At 41.0% G+C, this 21,111-nt stretch overlaps 1 protein-coding gene across 1 annotated transcript; it reads left to right on the top strand.

Annotated features, from left to right (window-relative positions):
* The first annotated feature begins 2,081 nt into the window (after positions 1 to 2,081).
* On the top strand, positions 2,082 to 20,820 carry itga2.2 (integrin, alpha 2 (CD49B, alpha 2 subunit of VLA-2 receptor), tandem duplicate 2). The gene is made up of 30 exons (XM_079160928.1): positions 2,082 to 2,147; positions 3,512 to 3,635; positions 5,734 to 5,843; positions 6,096 to 6,181; positions 6,685 to 6,799; positions 7,763 to 7,890; positions 7,992 to 8,140; positions 8,370 to 8,520; positions 9,214 to 9,379; positions 9,619 to 9,695; positions 10,559 to 10,697; positions 12,176 to 12,321; positions 12,417 to 12,560; positions 12,705 to 12,908; positions 13,049 to 13,179; positions 13,309 to 13,472; positions 14,300 to 14,451; positions 14,628 to 14,738; positions 15,079 to 15,164; positions 16,462 to 16,603; positions 16,853 to 16,936; positions 17,039 to 17,115; positions 17,224 to 17,307; positions 17,418 to 17,520; positions 17,631 to 17,741; positions 17,941 to 18,051; positions 18,589 to 18,702; positions 18,832 to 18,921; positions 19,028 to 19,144; positions 19,477 to 20,820. The coding sequence occupies exons 1-30, from the start codon at positions 2,102 to 2,104 to the stop codon at positions 19,564 to 19,566; spliced, it is 3,552 nt and encodes a 1,183-aa protein (XP_079017054.1). The 5' UTR covers positions 2,082 to 2,101; the 3' UTR covers positions 19,567 to 20,820.
* Positions 20,821 to 21,111: the final 291 nt, after the last annotated feature.

Raw genomic sequence — 21,111 nt, 5'->3', positions numbered from 1 at the left:
TGCAAGTGCAAGATGGACCTCAGCCTCCTGCCCGATGGAAGGGGCATAAACTGTTTTTGTCCAGGGTGAGAGAGGTCGGCTACAATCTTTCTTGCTCGGTGGAGGGGGAGACAGAGTCTGGTCTGGCTGCTTTGTGGGGGTTTTGAAGATGAAACGGGCATTTCAAGGTTCTGAATAGCAACGTCTTTCCCAGTGAAACAGGACTGGCAGGCAGGACATAGTGTTGGGTGGAATTTTTTATTGGTTAATGAACAATCGTACTGAGAGACTGTATATAAGAAGTGGATGTGGTCACCGTGACGTCACCCATTGGTTTGTGGACTGACGTTTTGAAGCCTTCATTTTGTCCGTCGCCATCTTGGATTATGGCTGTCGCCATCTTGGCTTTTTTGCAACCAGTGAACAGAACTTACCATAGTTGGACCGCAGAGGAGTGACGTAGAGACGCAGTATATGGTTCTGCAGCTAGCGCCCTGATAATCACAGTAAGCCCGCCCTAAAGCATACCCTGCTTTATGGTCTATTTGACTCTAAATGGATCATAATTTACTAAATGAACATCATGCTGTATTGAAGAAGACTTGAAACTAGAGATTGAGACCATAAACTCATGTTTACAATGTTTACTGAGGTAATAAATCAAGTGAGAAGTAGAGTCATTTTCTCACAGACTTCTATACAACCAGACTTCTATTTGCATCCTCCCCATAACGTAAAACAGTCAGTAGCAATCCATCACAAAATTGAATGAAGGATGTCAATTAAAGGAATCATTTCTTAGTTTCTTTGGAAACGTTGTCATATATAGATATGCAATAAAGATTTCTGCATAGTAGTAAAACAAATGAAGGTTTTATTAGAAAAAAACTGGTCAAAATAGTTGCAGCTGAGGCCGAGCTATCCGGACTTTTACTTCAGTATGATGTGTCAAGCTGGAAAAGCGCAAATCGTCTATTTCCCACAATGCAACCAAAAGCATCTTTTCGTTTGCCCCCGTCCCTGCCCGGTAAATGCCCACCATCTTTCAAAATTCCACAACCCCATTACACAATGCAGGCTTTCTGTTAAGTAATATCTGTAGCTGAGATGATGTCATCAGGGTCAGACTTCCTCCAGAGCCACAGAGGACATCACACATAACAGTTTTTCACAGTATCTCCAATGACCACTGTATGTGTATTGTCCCTCTGATGTTGACATTGAAATTGTTACTTGCTGTGATCTGGAGTTACTTGCACACCAAACAGTATGACATCAGAGGTTGTAATAATCTGTCTGGTTGGCAACAAAACATTCTTTCCAAAGTAGCATTTTGGAATAAAACCACTGATTGCAAATTAAATGGCCTTCAACTCGCTCACCACCGCGCCCACGTCCTCTCTATAATACATATGGTCCAATTAAAAAGTATCTTACATCATTGTCTTCCAGTGATGGAAAAAAAACCACAACAACTTTGGTCATTCTTCTTAAATATCTCATAATAGACCTTCTATGGTTTGGGCTTTTGTTTCTTCATATTCAAAATGTTTATTTTTATTTTTCTTGTCTCTCAACCCTCTGCCAGGAGCTGTAAATGAATAAACTATAGGGTTCAGCAGGATGAGACAAGTCTCATGTGGATTTATTTAATTTGACATCTGTTGATTTAAGTGTTGTTTGTCCACTGGTGTTGTGGCTGTGGAATAACGAAGAGATTGAAATTAAGCCTCATGGGTGTGGACTTGTTTTGAACATAGTTTTTACCCCTTTTGCTTCCCTTTGAATTTAGATTCGATTTTTTATTCTTTATTTTACTTTTTACCTTTAAACTTCGTCATGACATTTACCCGTCTGAGGCTCCTCTTCAGCTCTTCGCCTGATCTCAACTGGATTTCCTTCGACTTTAGTCACAGACTTCACTTCACACCCTTCGGCCACACCTGCAAAGTCCAAAGTTTGGCTTTCGACAGGTAAGAGGGCAGACAGCCTGCCCTTATTTAGAGAACGCGTCCGGCGCGTCACCGCTGCTGACTCCCGGCGCGCTGCGCAGCCACGACTTTGACAACAAGTGCGTGCGGCTCCATTCAATCGCTTCACACAAATGGAATAAAGGACGACGATGGAGTTCTGCTGGGGGCGAGTCTTCTTCACTGTGATAGTCATTAGTGAGTACTGAGTTTGTTTTTTTACACTTTCAACCTGTTATCTCCACCATTCCCTCACCCGAAGAGGAAAAAAGATACAAATATTTTCGCCACGAAAAGCGAAGCTTTTTTATGTAGTTTTCATAAGATCGGTTTTATTAGTGTATTTAATGTGATTATTAAATAGGTGTATACACTTTAAAGGCATGTGAAGAGCAGCACAGGAGCATAGACTCAGTATGCAGTCTTCTACTGAAAGAATCTGCCTGGAGGTGCTTTTGTTTTGAAATGTATTTCCCATCGACCAAGCGAAGTTTCTCCCTCTCCTTACAAACTCATGATCCAAAATTAACCCACACGGATTAAAATCAAACCGGATCGGTTCATGTCTCACTGTGCATCACATGGCGTATATAGTAGAGACAAATAAGTCCCATGTGATGCGTTGCTCGATGTCTGCTCTGTATAGCAGCAGCTGGACGTTTGAAATGATTCTCTTGTTTTGCACATTTATTTCTGAAAATGAAAGGACATGTTGTGTTCTGGGCTATTTTGGCGGAGCCCCAGAAGGAGGCAAAGTGTTACTTTGCGCTGCAGGTAAACAGGCGTGGCATGATCCTGGGTGTGCAAGTGAAGGTCTCTCGAGTCCAGAACCCATCCACATTCCTCTGCCTGCCGACTGAGGTGGGGTAGTGGGAGGGAGGGCTGATAGCTGAGCTCTGCCTGTACGGGCTTGTGGGTCTGATTCTGCAGAAAGACTGACTCAAACAATCACATATCCTGGGTGGGGGTGGGGGGTGGGGGGGCAGGCCGGCAGGCAGGCAGGCAATCTGCAACACTACATGAGTAGTACGACCTTCCAGCTATTTTAGTGGGCTGCCATGCCATTCGTGAGTCAAGCTGATGGTGTTTTTTTTTTTTAAAGTACATGATTCAGCCACTAAAACCACCCACACCACTCAAAAAGAGGAAGTCAGTATGTCTGATGTTGCTGAAAGGTAAAACGTGAAACTTGTCCCCCATAAACAACCAGAGTCCTCATAACAAATAGGCCTACAAACATGCAAAATAGTGAGATGTGTATCAGTATTACATTTATCAGTATTTTTTGTGGGCCTATTTCTGTTTATGTATATGTATATATATATATATATATATATATATATATATATATATATGTGGGTATATGTATATATACTGTATGTAGGCTATATGGATATATACATATATGTACGTATATATACATATATATATGTATATGTATATTCACATACATATATATATATATATATATATATATATATATATATATATATATATATATATTTTTTTTTTTATGTTGATCATTGTCACTGTCATGCGACCCCATCTTTCTCCTCCACCAGCTGACAGAATCCGGCCCTCGCAGTCCTTCAACGTCGGCACCGCAGGCGCCAAGATTTTCAGCGGCCCGGCTGCGGAGGAGTTTGGCTACGCAGTCCAACAAGCGACAAACCACGAAGGCAAATGGTATTGATTCAAGCGTTTTTATTCTCTTAAGACTGCCGTGCTTTTTTAATTTCCATCACAAACATGCGTCTTGTCCACGGTGCTGTGTATAGCTTTCAAGTGGTGGTCCAGTGAATCATTAATTTAGTTAATATTTCTTTGAAAGAGCAATAAAGGTGGAGAAGATAATAACATCCGCAGGGTATGTGAATATTACGCGGAGAGAAGTTTTATTCTTGAGCAAACAAGGTGCAGATACACGTTCAGTGGGCCAACCCGTCAATACAAGCCTCTGCACCAGGACGGGCTGAATTCCAGGTAAAACAAGGTGGAGACATGCCTCACGGGGATCAGTCTTGGTCTATACTGACTGAGTTTCAAACTGCTGACTGCATGACAAAACATAAAACATGTACCTGATCCCAAAGATACTCTGCAGGGTTGAAACCTCAAGGCTGTGCAAGTTGTTGGTCGTCACGTTTCTGGATCTTTGAACTGATTCGTGCGTTTTGTGTCACGCCACGGAGGATTTCTTCCTGCTAGAAGTATGCATTTTAGCAAATGAAAGGCCTGTCGCCGTGCAGAGATGCACCTGGTTATCAGCAGCGTCTAGGTATTCTGTAAACAACCGTCCACACCGATATGCTAAAGCACCACTAAGCCAGTACTGGTGACGATACACTGAAGCAGAGGATTGCTTCTCTTAATCGTCACCTATTCACGGGTTTGTTGCAACGGACACCTTGGTTTAAAAAAGACAAACGGCTCAGTTCATGTGAGGCCAGCTCGGCTTTCTCATTTTGCATTTTAACTAAAGGGGAATGGAAAAAAAACTTCCATTCAATAATTCAATACCAATGTGCCTCCACTTGTTTTTAGCTTTTGTTCAGACTGAAATGTTTGAAATAAATGGATTGCTATCGTACCAATGTTCACCCCTGACCTTCCCTCCAGCACCACCATGAGGTTTTACATTTGTGTTTCTTTTTTACTGGAATGAGACATTTTAGCATACCGACATCAGCTTTTACATTTACGTCAGAGCACCAAATGTGGCCGTGCACAGCCTCACAAATATGCTGACTCGGCTGTTAGTTTTTTTTTCCCAGGAAATTGATTTTGTCACTTTGCAGTTGATTAGTAATATTTATTCATTCATGTGCAATATAAATAATCTGTGCAATCCACTGTGCAATACAAACAACCATTCAGTCTGATTATATCATATTTTAGTTTGACATTTTTTACTTATTTATTATACCTTTTACTTTGCGATTACTTGTTTATTATACTTGTTTTGATCTTGTTTTTCTTTTAGTTATTTACTACTTGTTAGTTTGCACTATCCACTCTGCTGCTGTAATCCTGCAAAAATGTTCCCGCTGTGGGATTAATAAAAGGATTATTTTATATACAGCACAGTCACGACTAGATTTTAGAGGCAGATACCAATATTTGGGAGTTAAAAAAAATGTATTGGACAAGCTCTACTGCTGTTGTTACACTGCTGAATCATAACAAAGATTCCAAGTCATGCAACATTGTAATAACATGTAAAAAACAATCCTGCCCCGTCTGGAGCCACTTATATTTCGCCCCCACGCAGTCGTAACGTTCTAGTTAAACAGTAACCGAGCCTCTCAGTGATGTCTGGATGTTGTGCACTCTGAGTCACGGTCTCGCAGAGTAGCTCACTGTCTGGAGGAGTGTCCCGTTTGCATAGGTGCCCCGTTATCTGATCGTGGGTCTCTGACTGTATAATCCACACGATGAGAAAGCAACCTGGACTAATATAGAAGAACGATAAGTCCCGCTATGCGTGCCGTGATGACACTGTGGGAAAGTGTGTGCGTGTGTGTGTGTGCGTGTGTGTGGGGGGGAGGGGGGGGGGGGGGATAAAAATGTTTGAAGTTTATACTTTCTGTGTGAACTTGCAGTAACTTGTTTGCTGTTTGTTAAAACATTAAAAGAATGACATGGCAGACTTGTCGGCACACGCTTACTGTTACAGAGTGATGTTTAAGCTTATTTCGTATCGCTTTGGTCTTACAATTGGCCCACTGCGGGGAAGTTTGAAAGTAGTACGATTATTTAAAATGATTTATTATTTTTTTTGCAGGCTCCTGGTCAGCGCCCCGTGGAGTGGTTCCAGCCCAGACAGAAAGGGGGATGTTTACAAGTGTCAAGTCTCGGGCTCCAGAAACAGCTGTGACAAGCTCAATCTTCAAGGTACGGTCTGGTGTTTTGTTGTTTAACCTCTGACCTCTCCCACCAAACATTGTCCGTGCACTTAAAATGCCTAAACAGAGCAGTGCCTGAAAACAAATTCAGGAGGTCTCCAGATATTTGGCTTTCTCTCTGATTTGCAGCAACGCCTGTATTTTGTTCACACTTTGAGCTAATAATGAAATAAATTCCAGATTTAACAATCTGAACTTTAATATGTGAGCTAATTTGTTGTCCTTGCCACTTCATCCACAGATTCTGTGAGTATGCCTGATGTTAAAAACGTCAACGACCAGATGTGCCTGGGTTTGACTCTTACCCGGATGCCCGATGGTTTGATGGTACGTGTGTTCACCTGTGTGCTTTTTCACACCCAGGACAGAAGGGAAATCATGCTGTTCCAGAGATTGGCAGTTTTATTCTCTTCTGTTCAACCTAAAATAGAAATTCTTTCTTGTGGATCTACTTCCTGTCTTTGTGTTTAGCAATTTATTATGATACCGGCTTCGATGGAACATTCAAATTGTTGATGCATGTTTAGCATCAACAATTTGTCATGACTTCACCAAGAACCGGTGAAGTCATGACTGCCTTTCCGTTTCTCGAGGAAGGAAGTGTGTCGGTGGCTGAGGTGAATAGCTGCAGCAGCAAGCAGTGTTGTTAAATAAAGACATCAGCCACTGCACGACTGCTATTTAAGACCGTTAAATAGCAGTTCTTTAACATCAGAACACTTTGATGTGACTGAAGTCCAACTTGCAATCAACAACCATTCAATTCACTGTTAAACCCAGACGTGAGAGGGTGTTGGGATCTCTGAAAAGTCTCCTCTCGTCTGATACAGTTGTGCGGACCTCTTTGGGGACAAAGCTGTGGTGATCAGATCTTCTACCCAGGAATATGTACAAAAATGAGCCCCCTCTTTCAACCTCAACCCGCCTTCTCTCCTGCCATCCAGAGTAAGATCTGACTTTTTATATATATATATATATATATATATGTATATATATACACTACCGTTCAAAAGTTTGGGGTCACCCAGACAATTTCGTGTCAATTTTCAGTTTCTTCGCAATTTCTCGCATGGAGTAGCTTCATTTCTAAGAACAAGAATAGACGGCGAGTTTCACATGAAAGTTCTCTTTTTCTGGCCATGTTGAGTATAATCGAACCCACAAATGTGATACTCCAGACACTCAACTAGCTCAAAGGAAGGCCAGTTTTATAGCTTCTCTCACCAGCATAACTGTTTTCAAGGGTTTTCTAATCATCAATTAGTCTTCTAAGGCGATTAGAACACTGGAGTGATAGTTGCTGGAAATGGGCCTCTATACACCGATGTAGATATTTCATTAAAAACCAGACGTTTCCACCTAGAATAGTCATTAACCATACTAACAATGTATAGAGTGTATTTCTGATTAATTTAATGTTATCTTCATTGAAAGAAACAGTGCTTTTCTTTGAGAAATAAGGACATTTCTAAGTGACCCCAAACTTTTGAACGGTAGTGTATATATATATATGTTGATTATGGACTATTTTGCTTATGGGAGACTGAAACATCATATATTTTAGAGTTGGCTTACAAACAGCAACATTTTTAATACGAGACATGGCCAAGTTTGAATTATACTTTTCATTTTTAGTTATTATTTGTCTGCTGGGTTTGATTTACATTTTTTTTTTTACGACATATAGTCAATGTCTTTCATCAACTTCTCTCAGTTCCTGAATAATGTTATTTTAACAAATGAAAAAAAAGGGCAACTAACAGACAACTGATATATTTGTACCTAATTCAAGGGTCTGCAAAATTATAAGAATTTATTTTTGTGCTGCATGGAAGGTATAAAATAAGCTGGTCAGCGTCGGTTCCATTCATCAGCGCTGCTCAAATGTGTCACTATGTGTCTCTCTAGCATGCGGAGGGCCGATGGACATTGTGATTGTTCTGGACGGCTCCAACAGCATTTACCCGTGGGCTCCAATGAACGAGTTCCTCCGGAAATTGATACCTGCACTCGACATCGGGCCCAAAACCACACAGGTAACTTCACATTTCATCGACGGGGAAATTCAAGCAGAGATCAAGCAGGGGATGATGTTGTGGTCAGTGTGCTCACAGCTCTCTGTGCTTTATCACGCCAGGTCAGCGTCATTCAGTACGGCGTTGAGTCCAAGTTTGAACTCCGACTCAACGAGTATAAAACCAAAGATGAGATAATGGCTGCGGCGTCCGAAATCAAACAAATGTACGGTTCTTCTACCAACACCTTCCATGCCATCCAATTTGCCAGGTTGGTGCTGCATATCTGTTTATTTGTTTACTTATGTGTTTCATCTGTTTATTGTTCTTCCTTATAATTTGTATGCTGGTCCGTCTGTCTTGTCTGTTTTACTATTACCCGATCAGGATGAATTATCATTTTGATGCTGGTCCATAATTTTATTTAAAAAAAAAAGGTTTTATGATAAATCCACAAACAGTTACAAAAGAAAAGTGCCCACTGTGTCTTCTCCTTTCAGTCAGTGGGGTTTCCACGAAAGTAACGGCGGTCGACCAGGCGCCGCCAAGGTGATGGTGGTCGTCACCGATGGAGAGTCTCACGACAAGGCTTTCAGAGAAAATGTCATTGCCGACTGCGAGAAGCAAGGCATCACCCGCTTTGGTATCGCTGTAAGTAATGGCCTGCCATCTACTGCCAATTATATACAGTATATTTATAGTTAGTTTATATTTATCTCAGTATATGTGAATGATGCCTGCATGCTGACTGCATAGCATTGGATATCACATTAAAGTTTCTGATCAAGGTTAGGCAGTGCTTAACCCATAGTAATTGCTGTCATAAATACTGACATATTTACAAAAAATGACTACATGGTATTGTATTTGAAATGATGGAGAAATTACATTGTTAATGTAATAAAAAACAATCTTGTACTGACTACCCTGCTGCCACTTAATTCAATAAAATACAGCACTTTGCCGTGTCTTAGTAGACGGTAGTATAACAGTAACATTACATTTACAGCAAATAAACTGTAGAAAAACAGTAATGTACGGGCAACTTTGCTGCCAGTAGTCTACGGTAAAATCAAGAAAATACAGCAAATTACTGTAATTCTGCACATTGTATTATTAAAGTAATATAATGTAAAGTAGATTACAGTGGGACTACTGTAAAGTAAACACTGCTGCCAGTAGTTTACTGTTAATCTACATGCTAATAATTCTTATATAGCTTACATTTGCATACATTTCTGATTGGTCTGATGTTGATGTGCCAATGTTATTACCTGGACCTCTTTTTTTTCCCTCTTTGCAATCCTGATTTTGCGGTGTTTCCTCATTTTATTTTCTCCTTAGGTCCTGGGTTATTACTCCAGACAAAACATCAACACAGACAACCTGATAGCAGAAATCAAGTCCATCGCCAGCATACCCACAGAGAAGTACTTCTTCAACGTGTCGGAGGAGGCGGCCCTCTCCACCATCACTGGAACACTGGGGAGCCGCATCTTCAACATAGAAGGTGCATGATCTAAATGTTCCCCCTCTTGTTGTTGCAGGCGCTGCATGTGTAATCTACTTTACACTGCATGCTCATTCAAACACTCTACTACTCATCCAAGCCAAAGATCCCAAGAGAGATCAAAAGAAAACGTATTTCTTTTTTCTTCTTCTTCTTATGCTCATCCTGCACTTTGTCTGATTCTGGATCTGCCCACTGCTTTTGATTCTGGCGTTAACACGATTCTCTGTTCCCACAAGGCACTGGGAAAGGGGGCGACAACTTCGAGATGGAGATGTCCCAGGTCGGATTCAGCGCTCACTACTCTAGCAAACAGGTACAGAGCACCGCCTTGAACGGCTCTAAAACGTTTGTGTTTGTTGTGACGAAGCAAGTTTTTTTTTTTTTTTTTAACACTCAAACGTGCAGAAACACTGCAGAAGAAAACCTAACGGGAGTTTCTTGCCTGAGGCGGTGTGTAACCTGATAAAGGAAGTCCAGTTTGAAGGATTATTAGATGCCAAGTCATGCTTTATGCACTCGCATGGATTTGGCCAAAGCAGTGTGTTGATGGATGAAAACGAAAGATTTGCCAGCACGTACAATGTTTGTCCGTTCCTGTATAATCTGCCACACATCACATACAGTGATTCTGACACTACAGGGTCAACAGTGGGAACAAAATGACATGTTCCACATGTAGACGTGTACACCAGCCACGAGTTTATGCTATCAAAGCTATGAAAATACATGATACTGATTAAATAGAGTAAAGTAACCCTCATTTACTGCAGCTATCAAAATACCTTATTTGGCGGTGGTTTGACGTGACAACAAAGCTGGTCACAGAGTCTGACCGACGACCCCTTTCACAACAGCCCTCCTGCTGCAACAACGCAGCGTTCTCACTGAAAGAAAAGAGGAAGCCGAACATTTTTTTTCCCACAGCAACTTAAGGAGCTGCCTTTTTTTAATTGGCATTTAGAAAATGTTCTGTTCTCACACTGCGCACCATTTGTGGTTTTCATCATTTTTCTTTGTTTTTACAGAAAAAAAAATCCCTTTGATACATTTCAAAACCTTTGATACGGAAAAAAAGAAAAATGGTGGTTTCAACCACGACCAAAAATACGAATGCTGTGATCCACAGTGTTATTTGTATGTTATCTGCTGACTGGTCTTTGACCTGTGCTGTTTAAGGATGTGATGATGCTGGGAGCAGTGGGGGCCTACGCCTGGAGCGGGACTGTCGTCCATCAGAAGGGGTCCAAAGCAGACATTCTCCCCTTCTCAGCCTTTGCGGGAACACTTCAAGACAGAAACCACAGCTCATTACTGGGTAGGCATTTACAGCTGTCCTCTGCATTTACGTTTTGATCCTGTTTCTTTGAACATCTTTGCATGAAACAATGCAGGATTGGGAGTGGAGGCTGTTTTTCGCTAAGCGGGAAATACAAGCGTAATTACTGCAGCTGCCCTGCTTTGGCAGTTATAGTGTTTTTAAACAACAAAACTCTAGTTTCTGAATATCTGTGGTGTTTTTGAGTGTGAACGGATTTGTAAAATCGCAAGCTTCTCGCCACTGCATGTGTCAGCTTACCACCTTTTTTCTGAGAAGCGGAACATCGTGACATTCTTTTTGCATCATCTGTAATGAGTATAGAAACATTCAGTAGAAGCTACAGGGTTAGAGCCACCATATATTACATGGTGTACTTCTACAGTACTTCTAACATTACTAACACCATAGAGTGTCTCCCTCTTCTATACTCACATATTTGAATATTGGTGCCATGATGGCACCTTGTTTGGATTGTTAGGATAATTATGTTGCATACTCATTTAATACATTTAAACTAACTTATAAATACATGTGTTGTGTGTTTGCATGTATATTACTGCAGTGACACTGTGTTACAATGCTGGTCTAAGTAGAGGGGTGAAAGAAATATTCAGATTCTGCACTAATTATATACGTAAATGTAAATAGTGCACAATGTATGTAACGATTAAAAATCCTGCATTCCAAATATTACTTAAGTTAAAGTAACCATTGGGTAAAAGTATGTAAAAATACACAAGTATGTCAGAAAATGTCAAAGAGTATTAAAAGTAATAATTATGTAGAGTGGAGGCTGTCGGGGTTAGTTATTATTATTATTATTATTATTATTATTATTATTTATTTGATGCATTTAAGTATAAGCAGCATTTTTAATGCTGTAGTTTGCAGAGGAAGATCAGATTAGAACTACCTTTTATAGTTTAGTGGTGTTATAAATAATAATAATGCATTGTTATTATATAACAATGCATTATTAGAGGTATTATCACTTATGTCGCTTGTTTGGGCTTCTGCTTCGGACAGTGTTGGTGTGTTCAAACCGCTCTTCTTGGTTGACGTCTCCCTCTCGCTGTTGTTGGCCTCATTGTACTTCCCCTGTAATCTTTCTTGTCATAGAGTTTAGTGAAATCACTTACTTCCCAGAATAGCTCCACCCAGCCCACGCCTGCCTAGAGGTCTAACCAGCCAGAGTAATGTGTGCGTGAGTGAGTTTATGTTTGTGTGGCCCTGGACAAACACTGCTTTTTGTATTACCATTTTCAACACCTGTGTGTAGGTGTGTAGAGCCCTTCATTTGCAAAGTAACTAGTAATTATACCTTTCAAATAGTAGCTTCAAGTAGCATAAACAAATGGAAATACCAAATAGAGTACAGAACTCGAGTAAGTGTTACATTTGCCACCGTTTAAGTCAGAAGTTGTCCAAAGTTCAGATGTTGGCTATTTAAATGTGTTATTTACGGTAATTTCCAGGTTATTCTGTCACCACGCTGAGCGACAGACTTACAGAATACTTTGTGGCTGGCGCACCTCGCTCCAACCACTCCGGACAAGTTATCGTCTACACCGTCAACGCCCAGAAGCAGACTGCTATCGTCGACTCAGAGCGAGGGAAACAGGTACCGATAATGGAGGGATGTGGTATTCACGTTTTGTGCCCCAGGAACCAACTGTGTACACGTAGAAACCAATTAGATGGCACTTGTTGTCCTAGATTGGGTCGTACTTTGGAAGCGTCCTGTGCCCCCTGGACGTGGACAGAGACGGGGTGACGGACCTCCTGCTGGTCGGTGCGCCCATGTTCATGAGCGATCTGAAGAGAGAGGAAGGCAGGGTCTACCTCTTCTCTGTCACCAAGGTAAAATATGGGGGACATGTCACTTGGTGGGTGCACTGTAGGAAATAATATATTCTCAAAGCTGGATTTCATTTGTAGTTTTCTTGAAATTGAAAGGAACTGTAGCACCATATACATCATATTTTCTGTTGTAATGATCTGAAGGGTATACTGAACGAGCAAGGATTCCTCAGTGGTCCGCCCCCGACTGAGAACGCACGCTTTGGGATGGCCATCTCTGCCGTTCCTGACCTGGACCTCGACGGTTACAACGACGTTGTGGTTGGAGCTCCGCTAGAGGACAAAGGGAAAGGTGTCGTCTACATCTTCAACGGGGAGAAGAAGGCAATAAACAAACAGTTCTCACAGGTACGGAGAGACATTCGTATCAGACTGACAGAGGAGGCTGTCTGTTATGGACGTTTTTTAGTTTTAGTTGAAGCTAAACAAACACACCATTTAGTTTCTCTGTAATAATTAGTCTCATCATTGTTGACAATCTGTTCCAGAGAATCTTTGGCTCCAAACTGGATCCTCAGTTGCAGTATTTTGGAAGGTCCCTAGATAGCGACAAAGACCTGAATGATGATACTCTCCCTGACATCTCCATTGGCGCATATGGCAAAGTGGTGCAGCTCTGGTAAGTTTGGCAACCTGTAATAAACTGTGAGTGATTAGAAACTGGGTAAATAATGTCATGATTTGCCACATTATATTATAGAATCAGCAAGGCTGTTCACGATCATTTAAAGCTGCATTTGGTTTTCAGGTCCAGAGGTGTGGCGTCCGTCTCGGCTAAATCTTCTTTCAACCCCGATAAAATCAACATTTTCAACAAACCCTGTGACATTAATGGACGCAAGCTTACGTGTTTCAACACCAAACTCTGTTTCACTGCTGCATTCAGGCCTAAGAAACCCGTTGGACCCATTGGTAAATCCTCTTCTCAAGAATAAGTAGATTCCTGTTACTTAAAGGTGCTACATTTAGAATTCAGAGCTTTAATATAGCAGCAAACAACTATTTGTTATGTAAAGATGTATAAGTAATGGCGTCCTGAGCAGAGAATGAAGTCATTCTCCCTCTGTGTGTGTTGTAATCCAAGCTTCTTTGTTTACGTAGCTGGTCTGGCCGTGCGTGCATGTTAGTGCATGTGACTACCAGTGCGCGCGCCCCACTGGCTAACTAATCGGCACCACTTTGCACTGCGCTCATACAGCGGTTAGCACCAATAGCGGCGTCCTGATCCCATCGCCCTGAATTTGGAATTTATAGTCTTTAAATTATAGTTTTGTGAAATACACTTTGCCTTGTTTACGTTCTTGCTGAGAGTCAATGTGAAGATCAAAAGCACTCTCATGTCTGTACAATAAATATGAAGCTAGAGCCACAAGCTAGTTAGCTTAGCTTAACACAAAGACTGAAAGCAGGTGAAACAGCTAGCTGTCTGAAGGTAAAAGAACAATCCAGCTACGCGCACCTTGTCAAAATTGATAAGTTGCAGTTTACTAGGAGGTGGATTTGTTACTTTCGGAGAGGCAGGCTGGCTGGTTGCCCGTGTTTTCAGTCTTTATGCTAAGCTAAGCTAACGGGCTGCCTGCTATAGCCTTATATCTAGTGTACAGACATGAGAGTGCTGTCATTCTTCTCGTCTAACTCTCGGGCAAGAAAGTGAATACAAGAATTTCCCAAAATGTCGAACTCCGAAGATGTTCATGGATCATTTTCAAGACAAAAATGTCGCACTCTTCTTCTTTCAGATATATCCTACACTTTGACTCTGGACGCTGACCTGCAGGCTTCACGAGTGACGTCAAGAGGACTGTTCACTAAAAACAATGACCGCTTACTCACAGAAAAAGCTAAAATATATTCTGCGCCCCTGTGTCTGGACTACCAGGTTTATGTTCAGGTAATGGAGGAAAATCCTCTGTTTTGCAGTCACCGAAGAGCATAATTGACACCTTTTATTATATAGGGTTAGGCTTGTAGAGATATTACTTCATATTTCTTTTCTTTTTTTTTTCCAAATCAAGTATTCTGAAAATAATAATCTGCTGATTTGTCCCTATGCGGTTTCTTCAACAGGAGGCGCCAGACTTTGTCAATTCCCTCAGTCTGAAAGTAGAGATCGAGCAGCAGAATGCAGATGTGAACCCGGTCCTCGATACGTCGTCTCCAAGTGCCTGGGAGTTCTTTGTAAGTGACTTGTACAGTACACGATTACACGAGTCTCTGTTAAATCGTTTTTTTTTGTTTAGCCTTTGGGTCTTCAAAAAGGTCTACAGGAAACAGATCAGGTGACAAAGACTTTAAATATAGTTGTTATGTTGCAGAGTCGTCTGCCCGGTTATTTAAGATGACATGGTGTGTGATTACTGGCTTTTTAAAACTGTTAAAGTGATTCACTAAAGTCACGCAAGCTCTCATATTAACACACTTTGTGTTTCAGCAACAGGATTAAAGTTCATCCAATGCAGTAGATATACAATAGATTCCCTTATTGTTATGTGAGTTTGCTGCTCTGTTGTCGTTTCAGGTCCCATTCACAAAAGACTGCGGCTCTGATGACGTGTGTGTCAGTGATCTGGTGCTGAGTGTGAAGACAGACACAAAAGCTTCCAGGTGAGAATCACTGACCTTGTTTGTGCAAGAAGTAACATGTCATACTTGCTGACCATTATTATGTACAATATACAGTTTAAATGTAAACACAAGATAATACTCTGAGTGACGGTTTCCTCAGGATAAAGGATTTCGTTGTTGTTCATTTAGCGTTGAAGTGGAGAGTAGAAATAATGCTGTGTGTGATGGAACTTGCCCGGACCAGGCTTTGTCCTTCTTTACTATGAGTCACTTGTGAGGCGAGGATTGGCGATTATCTTCAAGCTAGGGGTTTTTAAACACTATCCAACAGAAAAACCCAGCCCAGGGTTGCCAATACTTTTCCAATTACAGAAGCTAGCAGCGCTAGCTCTGAAAGTTGCTAAGTCTAGCAGGGAAAGTCACCAAGTCGGCTACACTGACAGCCTGTCCCTTCAGGCCTTCCTTTCAAAGCCACTCCTCCAAAAGTCTCACTATGGGCTTGAATGCTTTAATGTGGATAAAGTGAAACCATTTTTTTTTTTTACGTCAGAGTCAGCTGCTATATTGATTCTCAACGACACATATTTGTTCTGATATTGTACTTCATGGTACATATTCAAAGTTCAAATTTGTAAACAGGACTATGTGGAATGCCCGTCTAGCAGCTCCTGGAGGATGTACTGAGCTCACATTCTGACCAGCTGATATTACAGCACCGTCTTCAAAGCCCTGTTTTTTTATAATTTACCGACTAGTGCACACATTTATACAGCAGATGGTGTGAAGACTTCGTTTGGAAAAAAATATACCTATTTATTGTTATTCCCTGGTAACTCTTAACAACCATTACGCCAACTTCTATTTTCTCTGTTTCATGAGTCCGTCTTAATTGCCAATAGAGCTGCAGAAATGAGAGTTTCCCAGTGTACAAAGCAACGTCATAGCCCATTAAATGGTCGAGTCAGACTCGTGTGCTTGGAAAAAAAACCGCACAAAGTTTGGGAGATATGTGCCGAGTGAATTATCTCAGACGAAAGGACAGGAACAAGGACTTTACAGAGACCTTGGAGACACTTTCACACACATTTGATCGCATGTGGTTTTGCAGCTGCTGTGGATTTTTCACGTTTGTAGATTTGGTTGTGTGCTGCGTTTTGTGCTTCACGATGGAAGCGACGGCCCCGTGATTCATTCCTACATAAATGCTGTATTGTGCAATTTAGGGTTCATCCAGTTGACTTCATCTTTAAAAGAATACGAATAAGTCACCCACAGCTCACGGTGAGATTCCTTCTCATTTCTAAACTGCGGAGTAATCTGAGCTCTTGTGTTATAGCTCAGCTCCCGTCCTGGTCAGCGCCAACAACCGGGAGCTGTCGTTTGAAGTCGTTGTGAAGAACAAAAAGGAGAACGCGTACAACACTCAGGTCTTGGCGACCTACTCCGGCAACCTCTTCTACTCCTCCGTCTTTCCTCCTGTGAGTGAAAAAGGGCACATTACACGAAATAAACGTAGGATCATCAAATCCTTGAACACTTTTTTTCCCCATTAATTGAACCCATTTTTCAACATTTACAGAAATAGTTGACGAGAAGTGTATATTTTGCACTTTTCTGTCTGTGCTGCTGAAGTTATTTGAACAACATTAAAAGCCTCATTGTAATGTATTGTTAGTGTAACACAACAACATAGAAGTTATTTACTATTCAGATCTATGAATTCACAGACGGACGGAGTCAAATGCACCTCAACACAAACACAAACCGTCACCTGCCAAGTGGGATACCCAGCACTAAAGACAGACCAAGAAGCAAGTGCAAGAACAACTCAAATATTTCTTTACTATTATGAACTATTTTGATCAGATTTTTGATCAGCTGTGCAAATGTATTTCATTGTTATTCAATTACAGGTGAAATTTCAGATGAATTTCGATTACAATCTTGACCAGCTGCAAAACCGAGCCGAGGTGAAATTTGAGGCCAAGAGGTACACTGGAACAGCTAGAACCTCAATAAAAGATTGTGACTCTGAATCAAAATGGTTGAACCTGTGATAATGTTCTGTACCTTTTTTAAAAATAAAATATCTTTACAGCGATGGTAAAGAGGAAAGACCTGCAGACAACACGGTGGACATATCCATCCCTGTGCGATATGATGCAGGGATTGTTTTATCCAGGTGATTCCGCTTTTTGTCACTTTTAATGATTTTCTATTTTTAATCGCACCCTGAAGTTGACAGTTGACGCTGGAAACAAAAAACAAAATGTTGTGCTCTCTTTGTCCCAGGAAGTCAAATATCAATTTCTACGTGGCAGATGCTGCCGTTCCCGTGGTAACAACGGTGAAGAGTCTTGATGACATCGGCCCAGAGTTTAACTTCACAGTGAAGGTGCGATTACTGAATCCGTGTCTTAAAATGTCCTCCTCTAATTCATCATTCATCAATTTGTCACGTATTTGTTATATTAATATATGAATTAAAACAAATTGTATTTCAAGGTTTCAACAAGTACCTTCCCTGTCAGCCTCCTGTATCTGACCATCGCTCTGCCAGTGGCCACTAAAGGAGGAAATCAGCTCCTCTATGTCACCAGTGTGGACACGCAAAGAGTGAGTACTCAGTTCCCAAATACCAGCAGCTTTTTAAAGACTTTAAATACATTAATAAATGCCGTGGTTGACACCCAATATGCAATGTGGTATCTGTAATTTAAAACTTTAAAGCCAAGTTTAGTAAAAACATCTTTGGCTTTTTACTGTGGGATTTGGACTGTGTCATTTATTGATAGAATACGTTCTCTGCCTGCAGGGAGGTGCTGTCAGCTGTGACTCCGGCAGCCTGGTGGATCCTCTGAAGATCGGAGTGAAGAGCCACAAAGTGTCCTTCTCCGAGGAGAGTCTCCGAGGGACGGAGACACTGGTCAGTCCCTTATTCCTCGGCATGTTCTCATCTTTGTACGCATATGTCAACTCTTCTTCTCACCTTGTGTTTTCACTTAGAGACGCTAGCGAGGCACACTTCTAAATCCGTGCACGTGCACCTAAAGCACATTTCTCAATACGTGATTTAAAAACGTATTGAAATATTTTTTACACAAGCGACTTATACTATTCTTCTGTATATGTGATTTGATGTATAATTCCTGTCGCTTTATATATTTTCTATGAAAGTAAATTCATTATTAAGTTACAAACTGCATAAAAGGATATTATTTGTCTTCATGTTTTATGTGTTGAATATTCTTTAAATAATACTTTACTTTATTTCAATTCATATTGTTTTTTATACCTCTAAATCAGCTCAACTCGTATAGTTTAAACTAACATCTATAGGTTTTAAATAACCCAGATGCAGATTCCAATTGTTTTTATGAAATTTTAGCTTGCACTGAAATTAAGTGTTGTTTACTGATTTCCTTTTGTTAATGTTTTCTTTTGTTTGTCTTTTAACTGACAGGACTGCAAGAGTGCAAAGTGCGAGAACATAAAATGCATCCTCAAGGACATGGAAATTAAAAGCGACTACTTTGTGAAAGTCAAAACAAGGATCTGGAGTGGCACGTTTATTTCGGTAGATGTGTTCCATAACTTACTGCTGGTTGTTTTGTCTGCTTTTACCTCCATTTCTCAGATGACTGATTAAACAAATTCTCGCTTGTAGTTTTAATGGCACTCTCACTTGTAAAACTTGTCGCGATAGGCCACCTATCAGACCATCGAGCTGACCTCCGAGGTCGACATCGAGACCTCGAACCCCGATCTGCTCGTCATCGGCCTCAAACGGCTACCGGTAAGATGTTTGAGATTTCTGTTGGCTCTGTTTTTTCAGTGGCCGTATAGTCTCATGTCGTATTAGATGTGAGACAGACCGTGTCTCCTGTCCTCCTGCTGCACAGGTGGTGGTGATGATCAGTAAACCCGGAGAGAAAGGCGACGTTCCAGTGGGAGTGATAGTCGGCAGCGCCATCGGCGGACTGCTGCTGTTGGCTCTGGCTGTTGGGCTGCTGTGGAAGGTGACCCTCAATGATAACCACACACAGAGGAACATCAGTAGATTATTTGTTATATAAGCTATATAACAAATGAATATTTCATCTCTGCCATGGTGGGAAAAGAGAATAGACCTTTTATAGAAATGCGCAGCTTTATGTCTATAGATTCAAAAGAAAACTGGACTTGCTCACAACCAGCATGTTTAGCATGAATAAGAGACAAGAAAAATAAGCTGTGTAAGGGGCATTATGGATGTATATGTACAGGAAACTGATAATATACTGGAATCTCTTTTTTGTTGTTGTTTTCTGAACTAGAACTGTGTCTAAACTGAAATCCTTTTACCTTCTAGTTTGGGTTTTTCAAAAGAAAGTACCAGCAGCTTCAGCAGGAGGCCGATGAAGACGAACAGAGCCGCCCGCATGTAGACGAGGTGCTGTGAGCTGAGGAGAACCCCCCCCCCCCCCCATCTGCCTTCTCTCCTCACTGGATCGTATCCATCGTGAAACACTGTCAACGCATCAGGTTCTCGTAAAGTGCAATCGGACTGCGGGTCAAACACTGGAAGTCGGGCATTTCTTTTTAATGAAATGGAGGCTGTTCAGTTTGTGAATAATTGGGATTCGATCCTCTGTCCAATTTTTATTTTTTTTTTAACAGAGGATTGATATAATTAGTGATTTTTTTAGCTTTGTGCACTGTACATTGACTAGTTGCTGTTATGCACTGATTTTGTAAGAACTGTATTTTTCCAATCGTGAAAGAACAATTATTTTTTAGATGAAGTTGATTTGGAGTTGTACACTGTAAAGGCATCTAATTTATCCACAGCCTTTTGCCAACTTCAGGGCAACATGGTGGAGAAATAAAACATTTTAATAAGGAAAATCGAAACATTTGGTCCCAATTTGAATCACACGCTGTCAAATCCGTAGCACAAACTGCTTTGAGATCCGCTGTGTCCTCTGTGCACTCAGGGCTTTTCTTGCTGAAACAATAGCTATCGTGTGAGGAGTGAAATCTGTCGCTGTGTTTGTATTGTACATACTGTAAGATAAAATGATTATCATTTATATTGGGTTTTATATTATGGAAAGATTAGAGGCAATATGGGTCAATGGAGTAGTTACTTGTTGTTGTTGTTGTTGTTAAGAATATTGTGTTTTCATTATCTGTGTAATCTTTTCTCCATTAATGGTCTCTTTAATTCATTCATTATTTTTTTTTACTTTCCTGGTTCCAAGGTGATGTTTTCAAATTTGTTGTTTTGTGTAACTTACATTCCAAAAACCCACGCTGCTGTCACGTAAGACCAAAAAAAAGCAGTTTGAACCAGCAAAGTTGGCTTTTTGTTAGTTTTTTGTAGCTCAAAGTGATTATCTATCAAAATATTTTCAGATACAATTTCTCCTGTTAATAAGCTGATTGATAAGTTGACTAGTTGTTCCAGCTTTAATATCGTTTATCTGGAGGGCAAAGGGACACAAACGCCCCTCTGTTCCTGAGATGATGCCTGTTCCCAACCACGTTAATTCACTGTTGAATTAAACCCATTCTGTACCATTGTTTTTTATAATTTACAGTGGGAAGTCTGTGAGAGAGCTTTAATCTGATGTAAACCAATCCTGCAGGATCTACATATGTATTGGCGGAGCTTCGCCACAAGGTGGCGGCATGATACAGATGGCGAGTTGGTTCTCACTGCTCTGGTGATGACGCGAACACTCCATACCCCCCCCCCCCCCCCCCCCCCCCCCCCCCCCTCCATATAAATTAAGAATTCAAGACCCATTTTCGGCTTGTGTTTCTCTCGTCCCTCGTCCCCCCCCCTTCCCTTCTCACTGGAACACCTTTTAGAGAACCTCACCCCTGCGAGAAAAACCCTCCTCGGACCACTTCTACTATAAAAAAACATACAAGTACAATTCAAGTTCCCCCTCAAAGTTGATTAATTTCCTCTCGCGTTTTTTTGGATCGCGTTCGTCTG

This window comes from Pholis gunnellus (assembly GCF_910591455.1).
Source record: "Pholis gunnellus genome assembly, chromosome: 6".
NCBI lineage: Eukaryota > Metazoa > Chordata > Actinopteri > Perciformes > Pholidae > Pholis > Pholis gunnellus.
Note: the sequence above shows the minus strand (reverse complement) of the source record. Positions and strands in the feature narration are given on the sequence as shown.

Bases quoted from the DNA above. Each gene is read 5' to 3' on its own strand.
- itga2.2 (XM_079160928.1), top strand. From the start codon at position 2,102: ATGGAGTTCTGCTGGGGGCGAGTCTTCTTCACTGTGATAGTCATTA. The intron at 2,148-3,511 runs GTGAGTACTGAG...CTCCTCCACCAG, and splicing joins CTTCACTGTGATAGTCATTA to CTGACAGAATCCGGCCCTCG. The intron at 12,561-12,704 runs GTAAAATATGGG...AATGATCTGAAG, and splicing joins ACCTCTTCTCTGTCACCAAG to GGTATACTGAACGAGCAAGG.